Below are 23067 nucleotides of genomic sequence, written 5' to 3' on the forward strand. Positions count from 1 at the left end.
AACATAAATACTACAGCAAAAAGATTGAGAAAAGGGGCTTGAGAAAAACGCTACTATACAAGAATTTTCCTCTTTCAGTTTATTTACTATTCATAAGACTATACCATGGGAAACAAGAATGTATTAGATAGAGCTTGCCATTGTAAAAATAGGATTCTGCCTACATAACATATACAATTTAACTTGCTAGTATATAAAATTAAAGTGACAAATTCCTGTAAACAAAATATTAAATATTTCCAATATAGGGGTGCCTCACTGGCTCAGCTGGTAAAGCATACAACTGATCTCAGGGTTGTGAGTTTGAACTCCACGTTGGGTACAGAGTTACTTCAAAATAAAACCTTTAAGGGGCACATGGGTGACTCAGTCAGTTGAGCACAGTACTTCAGCTCAGATCATGACTTCATGGTTCTTGAATTTGAGCCCTGCATCAGGCTCACTGTTGTCAGTGCAGAGCCAGCTTCAGATCCTCTGTCCCTCTCTCTATGTCCTTCCCTCACTTGTGCATGCACGCGCTCTCTCTCTCAAAAATAAACATTTAAAAATAAATAAAACCTTTAAAATAAATTTTTCCCCAATATGTTATTTTCATAAAAGCTAATTCCACAAGACAAACTTAATATACCACAAAAGAAGGGCAAACCTGGAGTTTAATTCAGAATTCCCATTAATTTATGGGCTTATATTAAAAAACTGGTACTGGACACAATTATCTGTAGTATGGAAACATGATGAGTTTCAATAGTTTCAATAGTCACTTTTCTTAACAACACTTTATCTCTGAAAAGAACCTCCAGAGTAGGTACTAAGAAACTATGAAGTGTTTCTTTTATTATGCATTTTTTCACTGTGACTTTGGAGAAATACTAAAGGACATAAATCAGAAAGCTTTTTATTTAACTATTTCTACTCTATCTAGGAAATCAGTGGAATGTGAGGGTTTCACAGTACCTTAATAGTATGTGAACTGAGCCAACTTATACAAATTACTTTTTATTTGGTAATTAATGAGAATTATTTCTGGGAAAAGTACAATCCATAAGAAAATAAATGTCTTTCATTTTATGCAGCTAGGGCTTAGTAGCTAATTGAAAGATTATGTCTAGGGGCGCCTGGGTGGCTTGATCGGTTAAGCATCCGACTTCAGCTCAGGTCATGATCTCACGGTCCGTGAGTTCGAGCCCCGCGCCGGGCTTTGTGTTGACAGCTCAGAGCCTGGAGCCTGTTTCCGATTCTGTGTCTCCCTCTCTCTCTGCCCCTCCCCTGTTCATGCTCTGTCTCTGTCTCAAAAATAAATAAACGTTAAAAAAGAAAAAAAGAAAAAAATTTAAAAAAAAAGAAAGATTATGTCTACACAGTTAAAATGCTTTCTCCAGATTGCCCTCATAAGAGTTGAAGCTGGTTATTAGTCTAGTTTATTTTTAAGTTTTCCTCCTGTATGAAAAAAACTACTACAAATTGTAAATAGCTGTGTTTCAAATAATGCGCAAAGAATTATTGCATAGTGCCATTGCAGAAGCATTTTTTCTCATGAATAGTTTCTGAAATCATTCAGAAAATAAAGATCTCAACCAGTTTTAAGTGATCGCGGGGCGCCTGGGTGGCTCAGTCAATTAAACGTCTGACTCTTGGTTTTGTCTGAGGTCATGATCTCATGGTTTGTGGGTTTGAGCCCGGCATCAGGCTCCACACTGGCAGTGTGGAGGCTGCTTGGGATTCTATCTCCTCTCTCTCTGCTCATGCTTCACTTTCTCCCTCTTTCTCTCTCTCTCTCAAAATAAATAAACTTAAAAAAAAAAAAAAGCAATCAGTAATCCAAGAGATCCCTGAAGATATGTGTTCCACAAGATGTGACTAATGTAGTTAAGTGTTTTGGTGCAAAATTTTGTAAATTATTTTAAAATCTTAAAAGAAAGACAAAAAGTAGTAAAGTCAATTAATTAACCCTACACATGCAAGGAGGCCTAAAAAGAATGTTCAGAAGTCTGGGATGTATTTACTTTTAAATTTGCTAATAGTGGCTTGTAAAGGCATCATCCTACAGTTGAGAGAAATTCTAATGAATAAAGAATGTATGCCATAGGAGGATAGACAGTGGGAAGCTAAGAATAATAATCAAATTAGCAGTAATATCAATTATTACCAGACATATCCATGGAAATAATACTTACAAATAGCTAAACTAACATTATAATTGTATAGCTGTATGCCCAGCCCCAACAACAAAAAAGAAATGATATTCAAATGTTAACTTATAGATTCAGTAAATAAATCAAGAAATGAATACTATAATGTACAAATGGCAAACTTTGTAATTTCCTTTGTGTTGCTAAATAATCTCCCTTTACTTTCACAGATCCTTTAAATGTAAGATTAAATAAAGTTAACTATAACTTAAAAATTATTATAAATGAAAAAGACAAAAATTCAAACGACAAAAATTTTCTAGTGTTCACAAACCTTTAGGTTGAGCATCAGACATTACAAGAGAAATGCCATCATCATCATCTCTTTGCTTTTCTTTAGTGTGTGAGGCTTGCTTTGCATAATTATTATCTACAGTCTTACTTGGTTGTGAATCCCTGCAAAAGAAAGTAAATATTATACTCAATTCTTCTATGTCCAAATGAATTAAGAAGTTAATTGATATATATATATATATACAAGATAAAAATCCAGTTGGTTAAAAATACAGTCCCATATAGCAGAGTATATGATCTGAACAAAAGAAAGAATATTGAAATAATATTTGAGAAGTAAGTTCTCATCCCTACTCTACTATAAATTCTCCCTATTTCTTTGGGGGGGGGGGGAACACATGGATACCACAGAAATGGGCACATGCAAAATGAACAAAAGAATAATAAGAGTATTTAAATACATCAAAGAAGTTTAAAAAGTACAAATTCCATGGACAGAAGTACATGATAAGTGCATCTATACATAATCAAAAAATAATAACCCAGGGCACATGGGTGACTCAGGTAAGCATCTGTCTTCGACTCAGGTCATGATCTCACAATTTGTAAGTTCGAGCCCCACGTCGGACTCTGTGCTAACAGCTCAGAGCTGGAAGCCTGCTTCAGATTCTGTGTCTCATTCTCTGTCTGCCCCTCACCAACTTGGTCTCTGTCTCTCAAAAATAAATGTAAAAAAAAAATTCTTTTTATCAAAAAATTTATTTATTTATTTATTTATTTATTTATTTATTTATTTATTTATTTTTTACATAATAACCCAGAGGAGCCTGGGTGGCTCAGTCAGTTAAGCAACTAACTCAACGTCAGCTCAGGTCATGATCTCACAGTTTGTGGGACTGAGCTCCACAATGACAGCACAGAGCCTGCTTGGGATCCTCTCTCTCCCTCTCTTTCTGCCCCTCTCCCACTCACACACATGCATGTGTGCTCTCTGTCTCAAAATAATTAACTTTAAAAATAATAATAATAACCCAAAGGTAATTGTTAATATGTTCCAAGCATGGTTCATATATCAACAGTTAGGTATAAAATAAAGTTTGGAGTGTGATAACAAATTTTACCTATAGAATGAATAATTTATAGGGTACTAGGTTAAATATATAAAATATAAGGTTGTGTGAAAAACAAGTTTTGGAAGGACAAGCCCAACATCACCATTAATGAAAACTTAATAATAATAAAGGAATTCAATACCCCACTTTCAGCAATGGATAAATCATCCAGACCAAACAATCAAAAAGAAAACACTGTACTAAAAGCATACATTAAACTAAATTGACCTAATATGCATTTATAGAACATGCCATCCAATAGCACCAGAATACACAATTCTCAAGTGCACACAGAACATTCATAATCATATGACAACTATAAATCATATGGAAGACCATAAAAACAGTTGTAGCAAATTTAGGAAAATTTAAGTTATACTAAGTATCTTTAACCACAACAGTATTAAAATAAAAACCAAAACAGGAGGAAAAGCTAAAATATTCACAAATACATGGAGATTAACTAATAAATTCCTGAACAAATAATTTGTCAAAGAAGAAACTGAGGCACGCCTGGGTGGCTAGGTTAGTTAAGTGTCCAACTCTTGGTTTGAGCTCAGGTCATGACCTTACAGTTCATGAGTTCGAGCCCTGCGTCAGGCTCTGCACTGACAGCATGGAGTCTCCTTGGGATTCTGTCTCCCTCTCTCTCTGCCCCTCCCTTGCTCACTTTCTCTGTTTCTCTCAAAAATAAATAAATATTAAAAAAGAATAAATCAAAAAGGAGACCAAAAAATATCTTGAAGCTATTAAAAATTTAAGCACAATATATCAAAACTTAGTGAATGCTGCAAAAACAGGTCTAAGAGGAAAGTCTATAATAATAAAAGCCTACATTAAGAAACAAGAAATCCAATAAACAAGCTTACTTTACACATTAAAAAACAGAAAAGAACTAAGCCCAAAGTTAGCAGAAAGAAAGGAATAACAAAGATCAGAACATAAATAATGAAAACCAGAAAAACAATAGAAAAGATCAACACAAGAGCTAGTGTTTTGAAAAGACAAACAAAATATCCAAAGCTTTTGCTAAACAAACTAGAAAAAGAAGACTTAAATAAAGAAATGAAATAGGAAACATTAAAATTGATACCACGCTAATATACAGGATCAAGAGACTACTACGAAATAATCATATGCCAACAAATTGGATAACCTAAATGAAATGGGTAAGTAACTAGAAACATACAACCTACCAAGACTGAATCATGAAAAAAAGGAAAATCTGAATGGTTCAATAAGGAGTAAGGAGATTGAATTAATAATCAAAAACCTCCCAAGGAGCCTGGGTGGCTCAGTCAGTTAAGCATCCAACTTCTGCTCAGGTCATAATCTTGCAGTTCATAAATTCAAGCCCCGTGCTAGACTCTGTGCTGACAGCTCAGAGGCTGGAACCTGCTTTGGATTCTGTGTCTCCCTCTCTCTCTGCCCCTCCCCTGCTTGTACTCTGTCTCTCTCTCTCTCTCTCTCTAAAAATAAACATTAATAATTAAAAACCTCCCAATACAAAAAACCCCAGGACTAGATAGTTTCCATGGTAATTCTACAAACAATTAAAGAAGTAATCCCAATCCTTCTCAAACTCTTCCAAAAAACTGAAGAGGGAATACTCCTAAAATCATTTTATTGGGTCATCATCACCCTGATACCAAAGCCAGATAAGGACACTGCAAGAAAAGAAAACTATATACCAATATGCCTGATGCATATAGACGCAAACATTTTCAACAAAGTATTAGGAAACCAAATTCAGTAATACGTTAAAAGGATCATACATCATGATCAAGTGGGAATTATTCCAGGGATGCAAGGATGATTCAATATCCACAAATCAATGTGGGACACCACATTAACAGAATGAAACATTAAAAGGATCTGATCACTCCATGCATGTAGAAAATGCACCTGACAAAATTCAGTATCTTTTATGATAAAACTCTCACCAAACTGGGTATATAAGGAATGCATGTCAATATAATAAAGGTCAGTACAACCAACCCACATCTAATATCATAATCAATAGTAAAAGATTAAAAGTTTTTCTTCTAAGATGAGGAACAGGACAAGGGTGCTCATTCTCACCACTCTTATTCAACACAGTACTAAAAATCCTAGCCAGCACAATTAGGTAAGAAAAAGAAATAAAAGGCATTCAAAAGCATTAATTGCCATTATATGCAGATGATATGACTTTATATAGAACACTCCCTCTCCCCCCCCAAAAAAAAACACCAAAAAACTTTTAAAATAAAAAAAATTCAGTAAAGTTGCAGGATACAAAATCAATACACAAAACGCAGTTGCTTTTCTATACACTAACAGTGAACTAGCAGAAAGAGAAATTAAGAAAACAATCTCATTTACAATTGTATTAAAAAGAATAAAATACCTAGGAAAAATATAGCCAAGGAAAAAAAAGAACTATACACAAAAACCTTAAGGCACTGATGGAAAACAAAACAAAACAAAACAAAACAAAAAACCACCACGAAGATGACAGAAATAAATTGAAAGACATTCCATACTCATGGATGGGAAGAATTAAGTGTTAAAATGTCCACCATACACAAAGCAACCTAAGATTCAATGCAATCCCTACCAACATTCCAATGCCCTTCTTCATAGAAATATAATTATCTTAAAATCTATAAGTAACCACCAAAGACCCCAAATAGACAAAGAAATCTTCAGAAAGAACAACAAAGCTGGGATCATCACACTTCCTGATTTTAAACTACATTACAAAGCTATATTAATCAAAACAGTATGGGATGGCCTAAATATAGACATACAGGTCAAAGGAATAGAATCAAGAGTCAGAAATAAATTCACATATATATGGTCAATTAATTTATGGCAAAAGAGACACAAATATATAAGAGGGAAAGGAGAGTCTCTTCAACTAATAGTGTTGGGAAAATGGGACAGCCACTTGCAAGAGGACAAAACTGGATCCCTATCTTACACCATAAAAAAAAATCAAATCAAAAGTAATTAAAACCTTAAATGTAAGACATAAAACCATGTAAGTCCTAGAAGAAAGCATGGGGGTAAGCTTGTTGACATCAGTCTTGGCAATGATTATTTGGAATTAATACCAAAACAAAGGCCACAAAAGCAAAATTAACAAGTGGGACTACATCAAACTAAAAAGCTTCTGCAAACCAAATGAAACTATCAACAAAATGAAAAGGCAATACATGGAATGGGAGAAATATTTGCAAACCATACATCTAATAAGGGGTTAATATCTAAAATATATAAGGAACTCATACAACTCAATAGAAAACATTCTATTAAAAAATTGGCAGAGAAACTGAACAGACACTTTTCTAAAGAAGACATATACATGGCCAACTGGTACATGAAAAGTAATGCATTAATGGTATATTACTAATTGCAGGGAAATGCAAATTAAAACCACAATGAGATATCACCTCACACCTGTCAGAGTGATTATCATTAAAAAAAAAAAAAACTCGATAACACACCTTGCTAAAACGTAGGGAAAAAGGAACCCCTGGGCAATCTTGATGAAAATGTAAATTGGTGCACTACTGTGGAAAATAGTATGGGTTCCTCAAAAAAATTAAAAATAAGGGAGTAGTTAAGATGGTGGAGAAGTAGAGGAAGCCTAGGTTTTTCTAGTCCCTCAATCACAGCTGTATTGAGGTGACATCAAGCGGAACACCCAGGAAATCGATCTGTGGAATGGCAGAAGAATCTCCATGGTTGGAGGAAGACAGAGTAGCAGGTGCAAGGCATGTGGAAGTGAATTGGGGAAGAAAAAAATGGCGGTGCCATGAGGGGGAGCAAACCCTTTCCATGAAAACACAAAAGGGAGAAAAAGTGAGAGGATTTGGGAAAGCATGGCATCTGCTTTGCACAAGATGAAAACCTCTCTGGACCATGGACTGGGGAGCAAGAAGTATTGAGTGTCACAGGGTTTTTTTCACAAAGAGACTTTGGAGTTCAAACTCTGATTTTGGAAGTGAGTGATTTTCTCCAGAATGTAGCTGGGGCATGCACTGCTGGGGAGGAAGGAGGTGGAGCCAGAGCGCATAGTGTGGTGTAGGGGTCTCCAGGGTGCACTGGAAGAGAACATTCCCCTTCCTGGAGTATTTTTGGAAGAGGTTCCCTCCCAGGGACACAAGACCTTGTAGGTGCCAACAAAAGGTCTTTCGTTAGCAGGGGACAGAGACACAACAAGAAAGAGAACCTTTGCTGCTTTTAGCGGTGCTACACCATAGATTCCACACACTGCACAGGCGTGGGACTATTTTTCAAAGAAAAAGGACTTCAGACACAGTGTAGAGAGGCTCTACTCGGGAACAGGGAGGTGGTACAGGGTCCATTAAGACTTCCAGTTTTGGGGTGACTAGATGGAGTAGTCAGTTAAGCCTCCAAATCTTGGTTTTAGCTCAGGTCATGATCTAGTGGTTCATGAGATCGACTGTCAGCACTGAGCCTGCTTATGCCAATAAACTGCTTACTCCCAGGGCAAGACTGACTCTGAGCCAACACAGGACCCTCCTCCAGAAGACCAGGACAGTCAGCACCCCACATGCACCAAGTGTACTGAAATTGAGTGCTTCATAACATCACCTGCAGTTCTAGCGGAAATAGACCAAGGCTAATCATTTTTTCTTTTTTGTCTTCCTTATTCTTTCTTTTCTATTGGAATCAGGCTAAGAATTTCTTGTTTGTTATTTTTTTATCCCTTTTTTTTTTCTTTTTATTGGATCAGGCTTTTTTTTTTTTTTTCCTTTCTTTTTCTTTGGAATCAATCTTAAAGTTTTTTGATTCTCTGTTTGGTTGGATTTTTTTCCCTTTTCTTTTCCTTTTTTGGGGATCAGGTTTGGTTATTTTTTTTTTCCTTTTTTCCAGGATTTTCTTAACAAACAAATCAGCTTCATTAGGCTTATTTTAACACACAAATCAAAGCACACCTAGTTAAACGTCCAAACACTTCCCAATGCAAGCAAGTTGGGGCTCTGCAGAAGACTGGCCAGTGGGAAAAAGCAGCCAAAACACAACAGCAGAATGCACACACCATACACCATAAACACTTCGTGAAGTGCCAGGCCCTGGTCAGCGTATGACTTCTTTTTAATACAGCATTATTCTCAGGTGAGGAAACATAACACGCTTTTAAAACACACAAAAGACAGAAACAGCAAAAATGACAAGATGCAAAAATTCTCCCCAAAAGAAAGGTCAGGAAGAAATCACAGCCAGGGACTTGCTCAAAAGAGATATAAGGAATATATCTGAACAAGAATTTAGAATAACAGTTATAAGATTACTAGCTGGGCTTGAAAAAAGCATAGAACACACCAGACAAACTCTTGCTGTGGAGATCAAAGACCTAAAAACTAGTCAGGCTAAAACAAAAAATGCTATAATTGAGATGCAAAACCAAGTGGATATAGTCACAAGGATTGAAGAAGCAGAGTAGAGAATAGTGAGAAAGAAGATAAAATTATAGAAAATAATGAAGCTGAAAAGAAGAGGGAAAGGAAACTATTAGATCACTAGTGGAGAGTTAGAGAACTTAGTGATTCCATAAAATGAAGTCACATCCATATCATAGCACTCCCAGAAGAAGAGTGAGAAAAAGGGACAGAAGATTTATTTGAACAAACTATAGCTGAGAACTTCCCTAATATGGGGAGGGAAACAGATATTCAAGTCCAAGAGGCACAGAAAACTCCCCTCAAAATAAAAAAAAATGGGTCAACACCACAACATATCATAATGAAACTTGCAAAATACAAAGATAAAGAGAGAATTCTGAAAGCAGCTAAGGACAACACATCCTTAACCAAAAGGGTAGACACATAAGATTAGCAGACTTGTCCACTGACACCTGGCAGGCCAGAAGGAAGTGGCAGGAAATATTCAGTGTGCTGAAGAGGAAAAATACGCAACCAAGAATTCTTTATCCAGCAAGGTTGTAATTCAGAATAGAAGGCAAGATAAAGAGTTTCCCAGACAAACAAAACTAAAGGAGTTCATGATCACTAAACCAGCCCTGTAAGAAATTTTAAGGGGGACTGAGTAGAGGGGGGAAAAAAAAAGGAGAAGAAGATGACCAAAGAAACAAAGATTACAAATGACCACAGAACATCACCAGAAACACAACTTTACAGGTTAATACAATGGCACTAAATCCATATTTTTCAAAAACCACTCTGAATGTAAATAGACTAAATGCTCCAATCAAAAGACACAGGGTATCAGAATGAATTAAAAAAAAAAAAAAGATGCATCTATGTGCTGCCTATAAGAGACTCATTTTAGACCTAAAGACACATGCAGATTGAATATAAGGGGATGTAGAACTATCCTGCTAATGTAGGACATCATGCTAATGTAGAATGTAGAACGTCATGCTAATGGACATCAAAAGAAATCCAGAATAGTCATACTTACACCAAACTAGATTTTACAACAGAGACTGCAGGGGCGCCTGGGTGGCTTAGTCAGTTAAGTGGCTGACTTCAGCTCAGATCGTGATCTCATAGTTCATGGGTTTGAGCCCCGCGTCGGGCTCTGTGCTGACAGCTCAGAGCCTGGAGCCTGCTTCAGATTCTGTGTCTCCCTCTCTCTCTCTCTCTATCCCTCCCTGCTCGCACTCTGTCTCTCTCTCTCAAAAATAAATAAACATTGAAGAAAAAAAAAAGACTGCAACAAGAGATGAGGAAGGGCACTAAATCATAATTAAGGGTCTATCCATCAAGATCTAACAATTGTAAATATTTATTCCCCCAACTTGGATGCATCCAAATATATAAATCAATTAATCACAAAAATGAAGAGATTAATTGATAATAACACAGTAATCATAGGGGACTTTAATACCCCACTAACAACAATGGACAGATCATCTAAGCAGAAAATCCACAAGGAAGACATGGCTTTGAATGACACACTGGACTGAATGGATTTAACAGATATCATCAGAACATTTCACCCTAAAACAACAGAATACACATGCTTCTCGAATGTTCATGGAACATTCTCCACAACAGATCACATACTGGGTCACAAATCAGCCCTCAACAGGTATAAAAAGATTGAGATCATACCATCCATATTTTCAGACCACAACAATATGAAACGTGAAACCAACCACATGAAAAAATTTAGAAAACTCTCAAATACATGGAGGTTAAAGGACATCCTACCAAAGAATGAATGGGTTAACAAGGAAATTAAAGAAGAAATAAAAAGATACATGAAAGCAAACGAAAATGAAAACAAAACAGTCCAAATCCTTTAGGATGTAACAAAGGCAGTCCTAAGAGGAAAGTATATTGCAATTCAGGTCTATCTCAAGAAGCAAGAAAGGTCCCAAATACACAATCTAAACTTACATCTAGAGATGTAAAGAAAAGAAACAGCAAACGAAGCCTCAAGCTAGCAGAAGGTAAATAATAAAGACTAGAGCAGAAATAAACGATATAGAAACAAACAAACAAACAACTGTAGAACATATCAATGAAACTAAGAGCTGGCTCTTTGAAAGAATAAGCAAAATTGATAAACCCATAGCCAGACTTTTCAAAAAGAAAAGACTTATCAAAAAGAAAAGAGAAAGGACCCAAACAGATAAAATCATGAATGAAAGAGGAGAGATCACAACCAATACCACAGATATATAAACAATTATGCGAGAATACTATGAAAAAGTATATTTCAACAAACTGGACAATCTGGAAAAAGTGCACAAATACCTGGAAACATACAAATTACCAAAACCAAAACAGGAAGAAATAGAAAGTTTGAACAGACCCATTAACAGGCAAGGAAACTGAATCAGTAATCAAAAATTTCAAACATGAGTCCTGAGCCAGACGTCTTCCCAGGGGAATTCTATCAGACATTTAAAGAAGAATTAATACCTATTCTTCTCAACAAACAGAAATGGAAGGAAAGCTTCCAAACTGATTCTATGAAGCCAGCATTACCATGATTCCAAAACAAGACAAAGATCCCAGTAAAAAGAAGAATTACAGGCCAATATCCCTGATAAACATGAATATAAAAATTCTCAACAAGATACTAGCAAACTGAACCAACAGTACATTAAAAGAATTATTCACCGTGATCAAGTGGGATTTATTCCTGGGCTGCAGGGCTGATACAATATTTGTAAGTCAATCAATGTGATACACCACATTAACTAAGAAAGGATAAGAACCATATGATCCTCTCAATAGATACAGAAAAAGCAATTAACAAAATACAGGATCCTATCCTGATAAAAACCCTCAAGAAAGTAGGGATACAAGAAATATACCTTAACATCATAAAGGCCACATACGAAAGACTCACAGCTAATATCCTCAATGGGGAAAAACTCAGAGCTTTCCCTTTAAGGTCAGGAACACGACAGGGATGTCCACTCTTACCACTGTTGTTCACATAGTATTGGAAGTCTCAGCTTCAGCAGTCAGATAACAAAAAGAAATAAAGGCATATAGATCAGCAAGGAAGAAGTCAAACTCTCACTCTTCGCAAATGACATGATACTCTATGTGGAAAACCCAAAAGACTCCATAGAAAACCTGCTAGACCTGATGCATGATTCAGTAAAGTTGCAGGATATAAAATCAACATACAGAAATCAGTTACATTTCTATACACCAATAATGAAGCAGCAGAAACAGAAATCAAGGAATCGACCCCATGTATAATTGCACCAAAACCCCTAAGATATCCAGGAATAAACCTAACCAAAGAGGTAAAAGATCTGTATGCTGAAAACTATAGAAAGCTTATGAAAGAAACTGAAGATACAAAGAAATGGAAAAACATCCTATGCTTATGGATTGGAAGAACAAATATTGTTAAAATGTTTATACCACCCAAAGTAATCTACACATTCAATGCAACCCCTATCAAAGTAACACCAGTGTTCTTCACAGAACTAAAACAAACAATCCTAAAATTTGTATGGAACCAGAAAATACCCCAAATAACCTAAGTAGTGTTGAAAAAGAAAACCAAATCTGGGGGTGCCTGGGTGGCTTAGTCAGTTGGGCATCCAACTTCGGCTCGGGTCATTATCTCATGGTTTGTGAGTTTGAGTCCCACATCAGGCTCTTTGCTGACAGCTCGGAGCCTGGAGCCTGCTTCAGATTCTGTGTCTCCTCCTCTCTCTGCCCTCCAATGCTCATGCTCTCTCTCTGTCTCTCAATAATAAATAAACGTTAAAAAATTAAAAAAAAAAAAGAGAAAGGAAGGAAGGAAGGAAGGAAGGAAGGAAGGAAGGAAGGAAGGAAGGAAGAAAGAAAGAAAGAAAGAAAGAAAGAAAGAAAGAAAGAAAGAAAGAAAGAAAGAAAGAAAGAAAGAAAGAAAACCAAAACTGGAGGCATCACAATTCCAGAGTTCAAAATGTATTACAAAGCTATAATCATCAACACAATATGGTAATGGCACAAACACAGACACAGAGCTCAATGGAACAGAGGAGAGAGCCCCCAAAAGGACCCACAAATATACGGCCAACTAATCTTTGAAAAAGCAGGAAAGAATATCCAATGGAAAAAAGATAGTCTCCAGCAAATGGTGCTGGGAAAACTGGACAGCCACATGCAGAAGTATAAAACTGGACCACTTTCTTACATCATACACAAAAATAAACTCAAAATGGATGAAAGAACTAAATGTTAAGACAGGAAACCATCAAAATCCTAGAGAAGAAAACAGGCAGCCACCTCTTTGACCTCGGCCACAGCAACTTCTTTCTAGACATGTCTCCGGAGGCAACGGAAACAAAAGTGAAAATGATGATGGATGGATGGAAAAAGATGAATGGATGAAGAAAATATAAGACACAAAAATGAACCACTGGACCTCATCAAGATAAAAAGCTTATGCACAGTGAAGGAAACACTCAAACAAACTAAAAAGCTACCTACAGAATGGGAGAAGATATTTGCAAATGACGTACCAGATAAATGGTTAGTATCCAAAATCTATAAAGAACTTATCAAACTCAACACCCAAAAAACAAATAATCCAATGAAGTACTTGACAGAAGACATGAATAGACACTTTTCCAAAGAAGACGTCCAGATAGCCAGCAGACACATGAAAAGATGTTCAACTTCACTCGTCAAGGAAATATAAATCAAAACCACAATGAGATACCACCTCATACCCATCAGAATGGCTAAAATTAACAACTCAGGCAACAAGAGACGTTGGCAAGGATGCAGAGAAAGGGGGTTCCCCTTTTGCACTGCTGGTGGGAATGCAAACTAGTGAAGCCACTCTGGAAAACAGTATGGAAGTTCCTCAAGAAGTTAAAAATAGAACTACCTTACGACCCAGCAATTGCACTACTAGGTATTTATCCAAAAGATACAAAAATGCTGAATCAAAGGTGCACAATGCACCCTGATGTTTACAGCAGCACTACCAATAATAGCCAAATTATGGAAATAGCCCAAATGTCCATCAACTAATAAATGGATAAAGAACAGGTTGTGTATGTATGTGTGTGTGTGTGTGTGTATGTTTATGTATGTGTATATATATATATTTTATTATATATATTTATTTATTATAAATATATTATATTATAATAAATATAAATATATTATTATATTATATACTATTATATATTATATAAATATTATTATATTATAATATAATATAAATATATTATATTATAATATAAATAAGTATAATATAAATATATTATTATTTATTATATATATATTTACACACACCCACATACATATACACAATGGAATATTACTTGGTGATCAAAAAGAATGAAATCTTGCCATTTGCAACAATGTGGATGGAACTAGAGTGCATTAGGCTAAGCAAAATAAGTCAGAGAAAAGACAAATATGATTTCACTCATATGTGGAATTTAAGAAACAAATCAGATGAACACAGAGGAAGGGACAGAAAAATTAGTTTTTAACAGACAAGAAGGTAAACCATAAGAGACTCTTAAAGACAGAGCTCAAACTGAGGGTTGCTGGAAGGGAGGTCGGTGGGGGGATGGGCTAGATGGGTGATGGGCATTAAGGAGGGCACTTGTTGGGATGAGCACTGGGTGTTTGTGTGTGTGTGTGTGTGTGTGTGTGTGTGTGTGTGTGTGTATATATATATATGATGAACCACTACATTCTATTCCTGAAACCAACACTATACTATATTAACAAATATAACTAACTTGAATTTAAATTTTTTTTAAAGGAAAAAAATTAAAAATAGAACTGACATATGTTCCAGCTTTTTCACTTCTGGGTATTTATGCTTAGGAAAACAAAATCATTACCTCAAAAAGATATCTGTGCCCCAATGTTCAGTGCAGTGCAATTTACAAGAGACAAGATATGGAAACAACCTAAATGTCCACTAAAAGATGAATGGATGAAGAAAATATAAGACACATACACAGGAATACTATTCAGCCACAAAAAAAAAAAAAAAAAAAAAAAAGCCTAACATATACAGTAACATGGATGGAACTTGAGGGCATTACGCCAAGTGAAATAAATCAAAAAGAGAAAGACAAATACTGTATGATCTCACTTTTGTGTAAAACCTTGAAAAAAAAATGGGAGGGACTGGCCAATGGCCTACAGAGCAACACATCTAAGTTCTACTGTAACTACTGCAACACATACCTCAACCATGACTCTCCATCTGTGAGAAAGACACAGAGCAGTGGTAGGAAACACAAAGAGAACGTGAAAGACTACTATCAGAAATGGATGGAAGAGCAGGCTCAGAGCCTGATCAACAAAACAGCTGCTACATTTCAACGAGGAAAGATATCTCCTACTTGATTCTCTGTTCCTCCTCCTAAGGGGCAATGATCCCACCTCCTCCCAGTCTCTTGGGTCTTCCTTGCCCTGGTATGATGCCAGCACCTCATATGGGGGGCCCTTCCATGATGCCAATGATGGGTCCTCCTCCTCCTGGGATGATGCCAGTGGGACCTGCTCCTGGAATGAGGCCACCTATGTGAGGCCAATTGCCAATTATGCCTGAGCCCCCAATGATGAGACCTCCCTACCTATCCCATGATAGTGCCTAGTTGGCCAGGAAAGAGTCAACAAGACTGATAAGGAGAAATGTGAACATCTTTATATCCATTTTATATTACATGTTCTACTTCACCAGTAGATCATGGTGCTGTAACTCTGGGTGTTTTCTAACAGCATGACAAGGAAGACTTACTCTCCCTTCCTATCAAAGACAGAATTGTTTTGGCAGGGGAGTAGTGGAACAAAAAAAAAAAAAGCAATTATCAATTTTTATTTGTATTGTGAAATGTGAAAATAAAATTGTCAACTGTTTTAGTCAAAAAAAAACCCACACATCTAGATACAGTCAATAGATTGGTAGTTTTAGGGAATGGGGGGAGGGTTGGAGAGAAGAGAAGGTATTAAAAAGGTACAAGTTTCTAGTATTAAGACAAGTAAGTGCTAAGGGTGTAACATACATACAGCATAGTGACTGTAGTAAACAACAGTGTATTGTGTATTTGAAAGTTGCTAAAATAGTAGATCTTCAAAGTTCTCATCACAAGAAATTTAATAACTATATGCACGCTGATGAATGTTAACTAAATTTATTGTATTAATATCACAATATAGGGGCACCTGGGTGGCTGGGTCAGTTGGGCATCTGACTCGATTTCAGCTCAGGTCATGATCCCAGGGTCAAGGGATCAAGCCACAAACTGGGCTCCACACTGAGCATGGAACCTGCTTAAGATTCTTTTTTCTTTCCCTCTGCTCATTTCCCCCACTTGTGCGTGCTCTCTCTCTCTCTAAAATAATAATAGTTTCACAATATAAACATACATAAAATGGTGATATTGTATACCTAAAGCTAATACAATGTTCTGTCAATAATATATCAGCAAAATTAATTTTTAAAAATAAATTGATAGAAAACACTGGGAAAGCAATTTGGTATTAATTAAAAGAGCCAGAGAATGAATTAAATCTTTATACACACAATACTCTAACTCATAATAATTATTATTAACAAAACAACTCATAATGGTTATATTAAACTAGGCCAAAAATTTTAAATAAAAAAACTATATAAAATTACTAACCTATATTATTCTCTTCTAATAAAAAATATTATATAGTATTTGCTGCATTTTCAACACTATTCAAGAACATGGAAATTTTTACATCATTTATAAGCACTAAAAAATTCAGATACCAAGAATAACTCAAGGATCCCCGTGCAGTAAACTATAAAACATATACCAAGTGATCACAGGAAGACTGTGGAGTCAGAACCACCTACCATCCTCCCACCTACACAACAACTACACTAGCAGAATCTGTCTGTGCAACTATTTTGGGATTCTAGAGTCTATTGAAGGCCTGCAACTACTAGTCAAAAGATTCAACCGCAAGTTACAGTTAATTTCAGTCAATTTGAGCTCCAACAGTGGTAGCAGTGACCCAGTCCCCTACCCCTAGCAACAAAGTAAGCAGCAAAGCTTGAGTTCTTAAAATAGTTTGCACAGGCTTGCAATCACCAAGGTAAGCAAGAAGAACCTTATTCTCCAAATATTGGGAATCTGTATTCTGATCACTGATTGCTGTTTCTGTTCATGGATGAGCAGACATAGAGAAAGGCAGCCAGTGTTGCAGCAACCACCACCATTGTTACAACACTTATGACTTCCAAGAGACTTAAAGGGTTAGACCTATTTTGTTTTATCTACTCCCCCCTTTAATTTTTCCCCTTTTCTCTTTTTGGAAACCAAACATTTAAGGATTATGATTGTTAGAAAGTAATCACATACATGAGGGAATTCAGAAAGGCACAAACATTACTACAAGGGGTGCCTGGGTGGCTCAGTCAGTTAAGTGTCCAACTTCAGCTCAGGTCCTGATCTCACGGCTTGTGAGTGTGAGCCTGAGTGTGAGCTCCACATCGTGCTCTGTGCTGACAGCTCAGAGCCCAGAGGCTGCTTCAGATTCTGTCTCAGTCTCTCTGCCCCTCCCCTGCTTGCGCACTCTCTTTCCCTGTCTCTCTCAAATATAAACATTAAAAAAAAATTACTACAAAAAGACCAAGCTTATAAAGGACCTGGGAAGATCTTATATTTATACATCAAGCTGATGTGTGGAAGAGAGTCATGTGAACAATAAAGAACAAGAGAGAGAGAGAGAGGAAGAAGGAAGGAAGGAAAAGAGTGAAAGAGGGAGGGAGGGAGAGAAAGAGGAGAAGGAAGGAAGGAAGGAAGGAAGGAAGGAAGGAAGGAAGGAAGGAAGGAAGGAAAGAAGGGAGGGAGGGAGGGAGGGAGGGAGGGAGGGAGGAAAAAAAGCAGCAAACCCTTGGGAAGGGGAAGAATCAGATTTCCAGACTTACCACATAATAAGATTGAAATGTTGCATTTTCAACAACACCAAAAAAATCACAAGGCATACAAACAGGAAACCATGGATGATTCAAAATGAAAAAAAAAAAAAAAAAACAATAGAACATGTCCCTGAAAAAAATTCAGAAAGCAGACTCAAGAGAAGAAAAAGACATTATAACAACTGTCTTAAAGATCATCAAAAAGCTACAAAAAAAAAAAAAAAAGGAAGTCTTGGACAGTCAAGAAAATGATTAATGGGTAAACAAAAATATCAAGAAGCAAAATATATAAATAAATCAAAAGGAAATTCTGGGGTTAAAAAGTATAATAACTAAAATTAAAAACTCATGGGGCACCTGGCTGGATCAGTTGGGAGAACATGAGACTCTTAATCTTGGGGTTATGAGTTCAAGCCCCACATTGGGCACAGAGATTACTTAAATAAACTTTAAAAAAGCAGATTCGAACCGGCAGAAGAAATAGTCCATCATCAACCCTGAGTTTGGGAATGGGAATGGGAATGGGAATGGGAATGGGAATGGGAATGGGAATGGGAATGGGAAAGGGAAAGGGAAAGGGAAAGGGAAAGGGAAAGGGAAAGGGAAAGGGAAAGGGAAAGGGAAAGGGAAAGGGAAAGGGAAAGGGAAAGGGAAGGAAGGACAGGAAGAGAACTTGAATATATGATCATGGAAATTATCAAACCTGAGGATCAAAAAAATTTTGAAAAAAGTGAATAGAGCCTAAGGGACCTGTGGGACAACAACAAGCAGACCAATATATGCAATACTGGTATCTCAGTAGGAGAAAAAATAAAGGAGAAGAGAAATTACTGAAATAAATAATCACAAAAAAATTCCAAGTTTGATGAAAGACATGAATACAAACATCCAAGAAGTCCAAAGAACTATAAGCAGAATAAACTCAATGAGACCTGTACCAAGAAACATTATAATCAAGTTGTCAGAAGACAAAGACAAAGAATCTTGAAGGCACCAAGAAAGAAGCGACTCATCACATAGCAAGGACACTCCATATGATTATGAGAGTTCTCATCACTAACCATAGTAGTCAGAAGGCATTGGGTTGGTATATTCAAAGTACTGAATAAAAAAACCTGTCAACTAGAAATCCTGTATCTGGCAAAACTATTCTTTTTCCAGTTCCTTAAGTTGTAAAGTCAGGTTGTTGATTTGAGATATTTCTTCTTTTTTAATGTAAGCATCTACATCTATACATTTATTTTGCCTTTAGCACTGTTTTTAATGCATACCATATGTTTTGATATGTTATATTTTCATCTTCTTTCATTCTTAACCATTTTTTAATTTCCTTGTGATTTCTTCTTCGACCCATTGGTTGCTTTAAGTATGTTAATTTCCGCAAACTTGTGAGTTTCCCAGTTTTCCTTCCATTAATAATTTCTAACTTCATATCATATGGTCAGAGAACAACGGGAGAAAATATTTCAAAATCATATTTCTGACAAGAAATTAATATTCAGAATATATAGAGAACTCCTAAAACTCAAAAGTAAAACACAACCTAATTCATCAAAGGGCACAGGACTTGAACAGACATTTCTCCAAAGAAGATATATGAACGGCCAATAAGCACATGAAAAGATGCTCAGCATCACTAATCATTAGGGAAACCCGTAACAAAACCACAATGAGCTATCCTGTCACACCCATTAGGATGACTATACATAAAAACAGAAAACAAGTTTTAACAAGGATGTGGAGAAATTGGGACCCCTAACCACTGCTAATGGCAATGTAAAATGGTGCAGCTACTATACAAAAGAGTAATGGTGGTGCCTCAAAAATTACTAATAGAATTACTATATGATCCAGAAATCCCACTTCTGGGTAGATGTGCAAACGAACTTATAAGTAGGGATAGAGATGCCTGCATACCAGTGTTCATAACAGTGTTATTCACAACAGCAAAAAGGTGAAAGCCACCCAACCATCCAAAGACATTTATACCAGACTACAGAGAGGCAAAAAAAAAAAAAAGGAATTAGAACTTCAATTAGGAAAGTGATCCCCAGACTGTTGTTCTGGATCTGTCACCTCATCTACATCATCACAAATTAAGACACTGGTTGACTAACCTATTTCTGTACTTGGGGTTGAAGAGGTCTTTCCAAGGATAAACCAAAACACAGGGGTCAAGCCCTAACATATTTTTTATAAAATAAAATTTAAAAAAATTATACTACGGAAGATACTATAAACAAAGTAAAATTAACAAACAGGAAACTTGAAAAATTTTTTCCAACACACTGGTAACAAAGAGTTAATACCTTTATTAAGAGTTCTTACAAGTCAGTAAGAAGCAGAACACCTGAATACATACAAAGACTACAGAGAAAACTTATATAAAAAATACAAAATCCATCTTCACTAAAAATAAAAAATGGCTGAAATGAAAACAATTTTATGTAAAGTTATATTTATTTTTATCAATAGAGTCTGAAAAAAATTTTCTTTTTAACGTTTATTTATTTTTGGGACAGAGACAGAGCATGAACAGGGGAGGGGCAGAGAGAGAGGGAGAAACAGAATCTGAAACAGGCTCCAGGCTCTGAGCTGTCAGCACAGAGCCCGACGCGGGGCTCGAACTCACGGACCGTGAGATCATGACCTGAGCTGAAGTCGGACGCTTAACCGACTGAGCCACCCAGGCGCCCCTGAAAAAAATTTTCAAAGATAACACTTAATTCTGGTTAAATGAATGGCACTATAAGAATTTATAAAAATACACAAACTTACTGTACCAATGCTATACAGACAAAAAATGAAAAATACCCTAAATGTCCACTCATAAGGAAACACATATTTGTAAAAGTAGATATATCTCAATATATTTATTGCCAAGTTATCAAATTAAAAGAGAAAAGCTAATTCTTTATTCTCCAGCATACCTACGTATTATTGTGATTTACAGATGAGGTAAACTGAGGCACAGAGAAAGAAATTAAGCAAACAGACTGAGATGAATTTCATTTATCACAGTATAATATCACAAATACTTAACAAATTTTAGTTAAAAGTTTTTAAAGGATAATATAAAGTTTAATAATTATTTTAAAATAATTAATTGCCAACTAGAAAAAACAAATATGCTACTTCAAAGAGATCATTTTAATTCAAATTTCCTATTCATTCGTGATGTTTTTTTACTATTCCTTTATTTTGGGCATAAAACACAATTTCTTTTTCCTGCATAAGTCCATTTAAGTTATTATTATAGTCAACAATAACAGTTCTGAACACTAAAGACAGGCTAAGGCTAAAATAAGACTCTTAGCCTTGGGGCACCTGGGTGGCTCAGTCAGTTAAGCAGCCAAATTAGGCTCAGGCCATGATCTGGCAGTTTGTGAGTTCAAGCCCTGCATCAGGTTCTCTGCCATAGCACAGAGCCTGCTTTGGATCCTGTCTCCCTCTCTGTCCCCCTCCTTCCTCCCTCCCTCCCTCCCTCCCTCCCTCCCTCTCTCTCTCTCTCTCTCTCTCTCTCTCTCTCTCTCTCTCTCTCAAAAATATATAAATAGACTTTTAGCCTTTATAAAACACTTTTCCACAAATATCATAAGGGGCATAAGTGCTAGGTTTTCAAAGAAAACTTCCTCAGTTTTCAGTCATAGCCTCCATTCTCCCACCCACCAATTTTTAGTTGTTATTCGACATTCTATCTTTGTAACAAAGAGCTGACATGTTTACCACATTCTCTGCAATAACAACAACTACAATAATGTCAGAACATGTGTCTCCTAAAAAGATCTACATAATTTATATTTCAATAATTGATTGAAATAGGCAGGCTGGAAAGAGGCTGGTTACAACAAGAGTCCTATCCTTGAGCCTATCCTGTCCATGCTATAGTGAGTGCTAATGGGGCACATCTAACTCAAGTGATGGTATGGCCACACGTGCAATTTATTTCCATAGGGCACTCTGGATTCTCCTCAAAGTGAACTCATCTTAAGGGAAAAGAGAACTAAAGCCTGGTTTAAGGAGTACAGTACTCCTCCTTAAACCAAATGGTAATACTTAGTATGGCTGTGACAATTGCCTTGGCAGTACTGGTAATGGTAATGGAGTAACAGTGATCTCAGGATCAGACACTAGCATCCTCACCATAGAAGACTTCAGTAGCATCAACATATAGCACCAGCCTTTAATGGTACTTTTGATAAAAGTATCAATAAGAGAGAAACAAAAATAATGACTAACACCTATTAAATTTCAAGCATTATATTAAGAACATCACATAGTTATCTCCTTAAATCACAATAATCTTCTAAGATGTGTGTTACTATCTGTGTTTTAAAGATCAAAGTAACTTGCCCAAGGTAAATCAGCATGTTTGCAATACTGATGTCTGGCTCCAAAGTCTATGCCTATTCTAAATGCAACAAACAAAGCAAATAACCACCAAGAAAATGAATTTTCAGAGCCCACATAAAATACCACCTGGAAATTTCATAAATATTTAGGAAGGACTTGAAGAGAGCTAGAATTCTCACTGAATAGATTTTAGGAACAACTAGAAATTTGAGACTTATTATTATTAAATCTTAGCCCCAAATTGGTATAAAACCTGTACAGTACAGATTATAATTTGATGGTTCCATTGAATCCTCATAATAGTGCTATTTTTTTAACAGTATGAATGTGCACTGATGTCTTTTGAATTCCACAGGGACAGTACATAATAAGTGACTTTTTCTATAGAAAGTATCATCAATAACAAAATTTTTAAATGCATGATGTTTTATGTGCACAAAGAATTCTGACGTGATATTTATTAAAAAGATAATAAATAACTATGTGATGTATAAGGTCGAAGGTCATTTCTCTTCTTCCAACTCAGGAAACCAAAGCTCGAGATTAAATGACATGAACATTAATCCAAGTGCACAAAATTAAAGTATGTATTTTAGCTAAGCACTGGGCATAAATGTAATTAAGACATAATGCTTCTCCTTAAGGAACTCATGGACTAGTAGAGGAGGCAGAAACAAAATAACTATATTACAAACTGATAAGTGCATTTCTAACATCTCTAATTATACCTTAATTTATACATTAAATACATTATTAATTGGATAATGACACTGAAACTCAGTTCTTCTGCTAAATTCAGAAAAAGA

General features: G+C 36.0%; 1 protein-coding gene and 1 pseudogene across 7 annotated transcripts in view; one reads left to right on the forward strand and one right to left on the reverse strand.

Annotated features, from left to right (window-relative positions):
- The window catches only part of SENP7 (SUMO specific peptidase 7), a 155601-nt gene that overhangs the window by 49195 nt on the left and 83339 nt on the right, over positions 1-23067 (reverse strand). For all 7 annotated transcript variants that reach the window (XM_023260102.2, XM_023260100.2, XM_023260099.2 and 4 more), the window contains one exon: positions 2464-2585. In XM_023260102.2, coding sequence (XP_023115870.2) covers positions 2464-2585 — 122 coding nt within the window. The remainder of the gene's footprint in view (positions 1-2463; positions 2586-23067) is intronic.
- On the forward strand, positions 6580-15636 carry LOC123379808 (annotated as a pseudogene).

Source organism: Felis catus, chromosome C2, assembly GCF_018350175.1.
Source record: "Felis catus isolate Fca126 chromosome C2, F.catus_Fca126_mat1.0, whole genome shotgun sequence".
NCBI classification, from domain to species: domain Eukaryota; kingdom Metazoa; phylum Chordata; class Mammalia; order Carnivora; family Felidae; genus Felis; species Felis catus.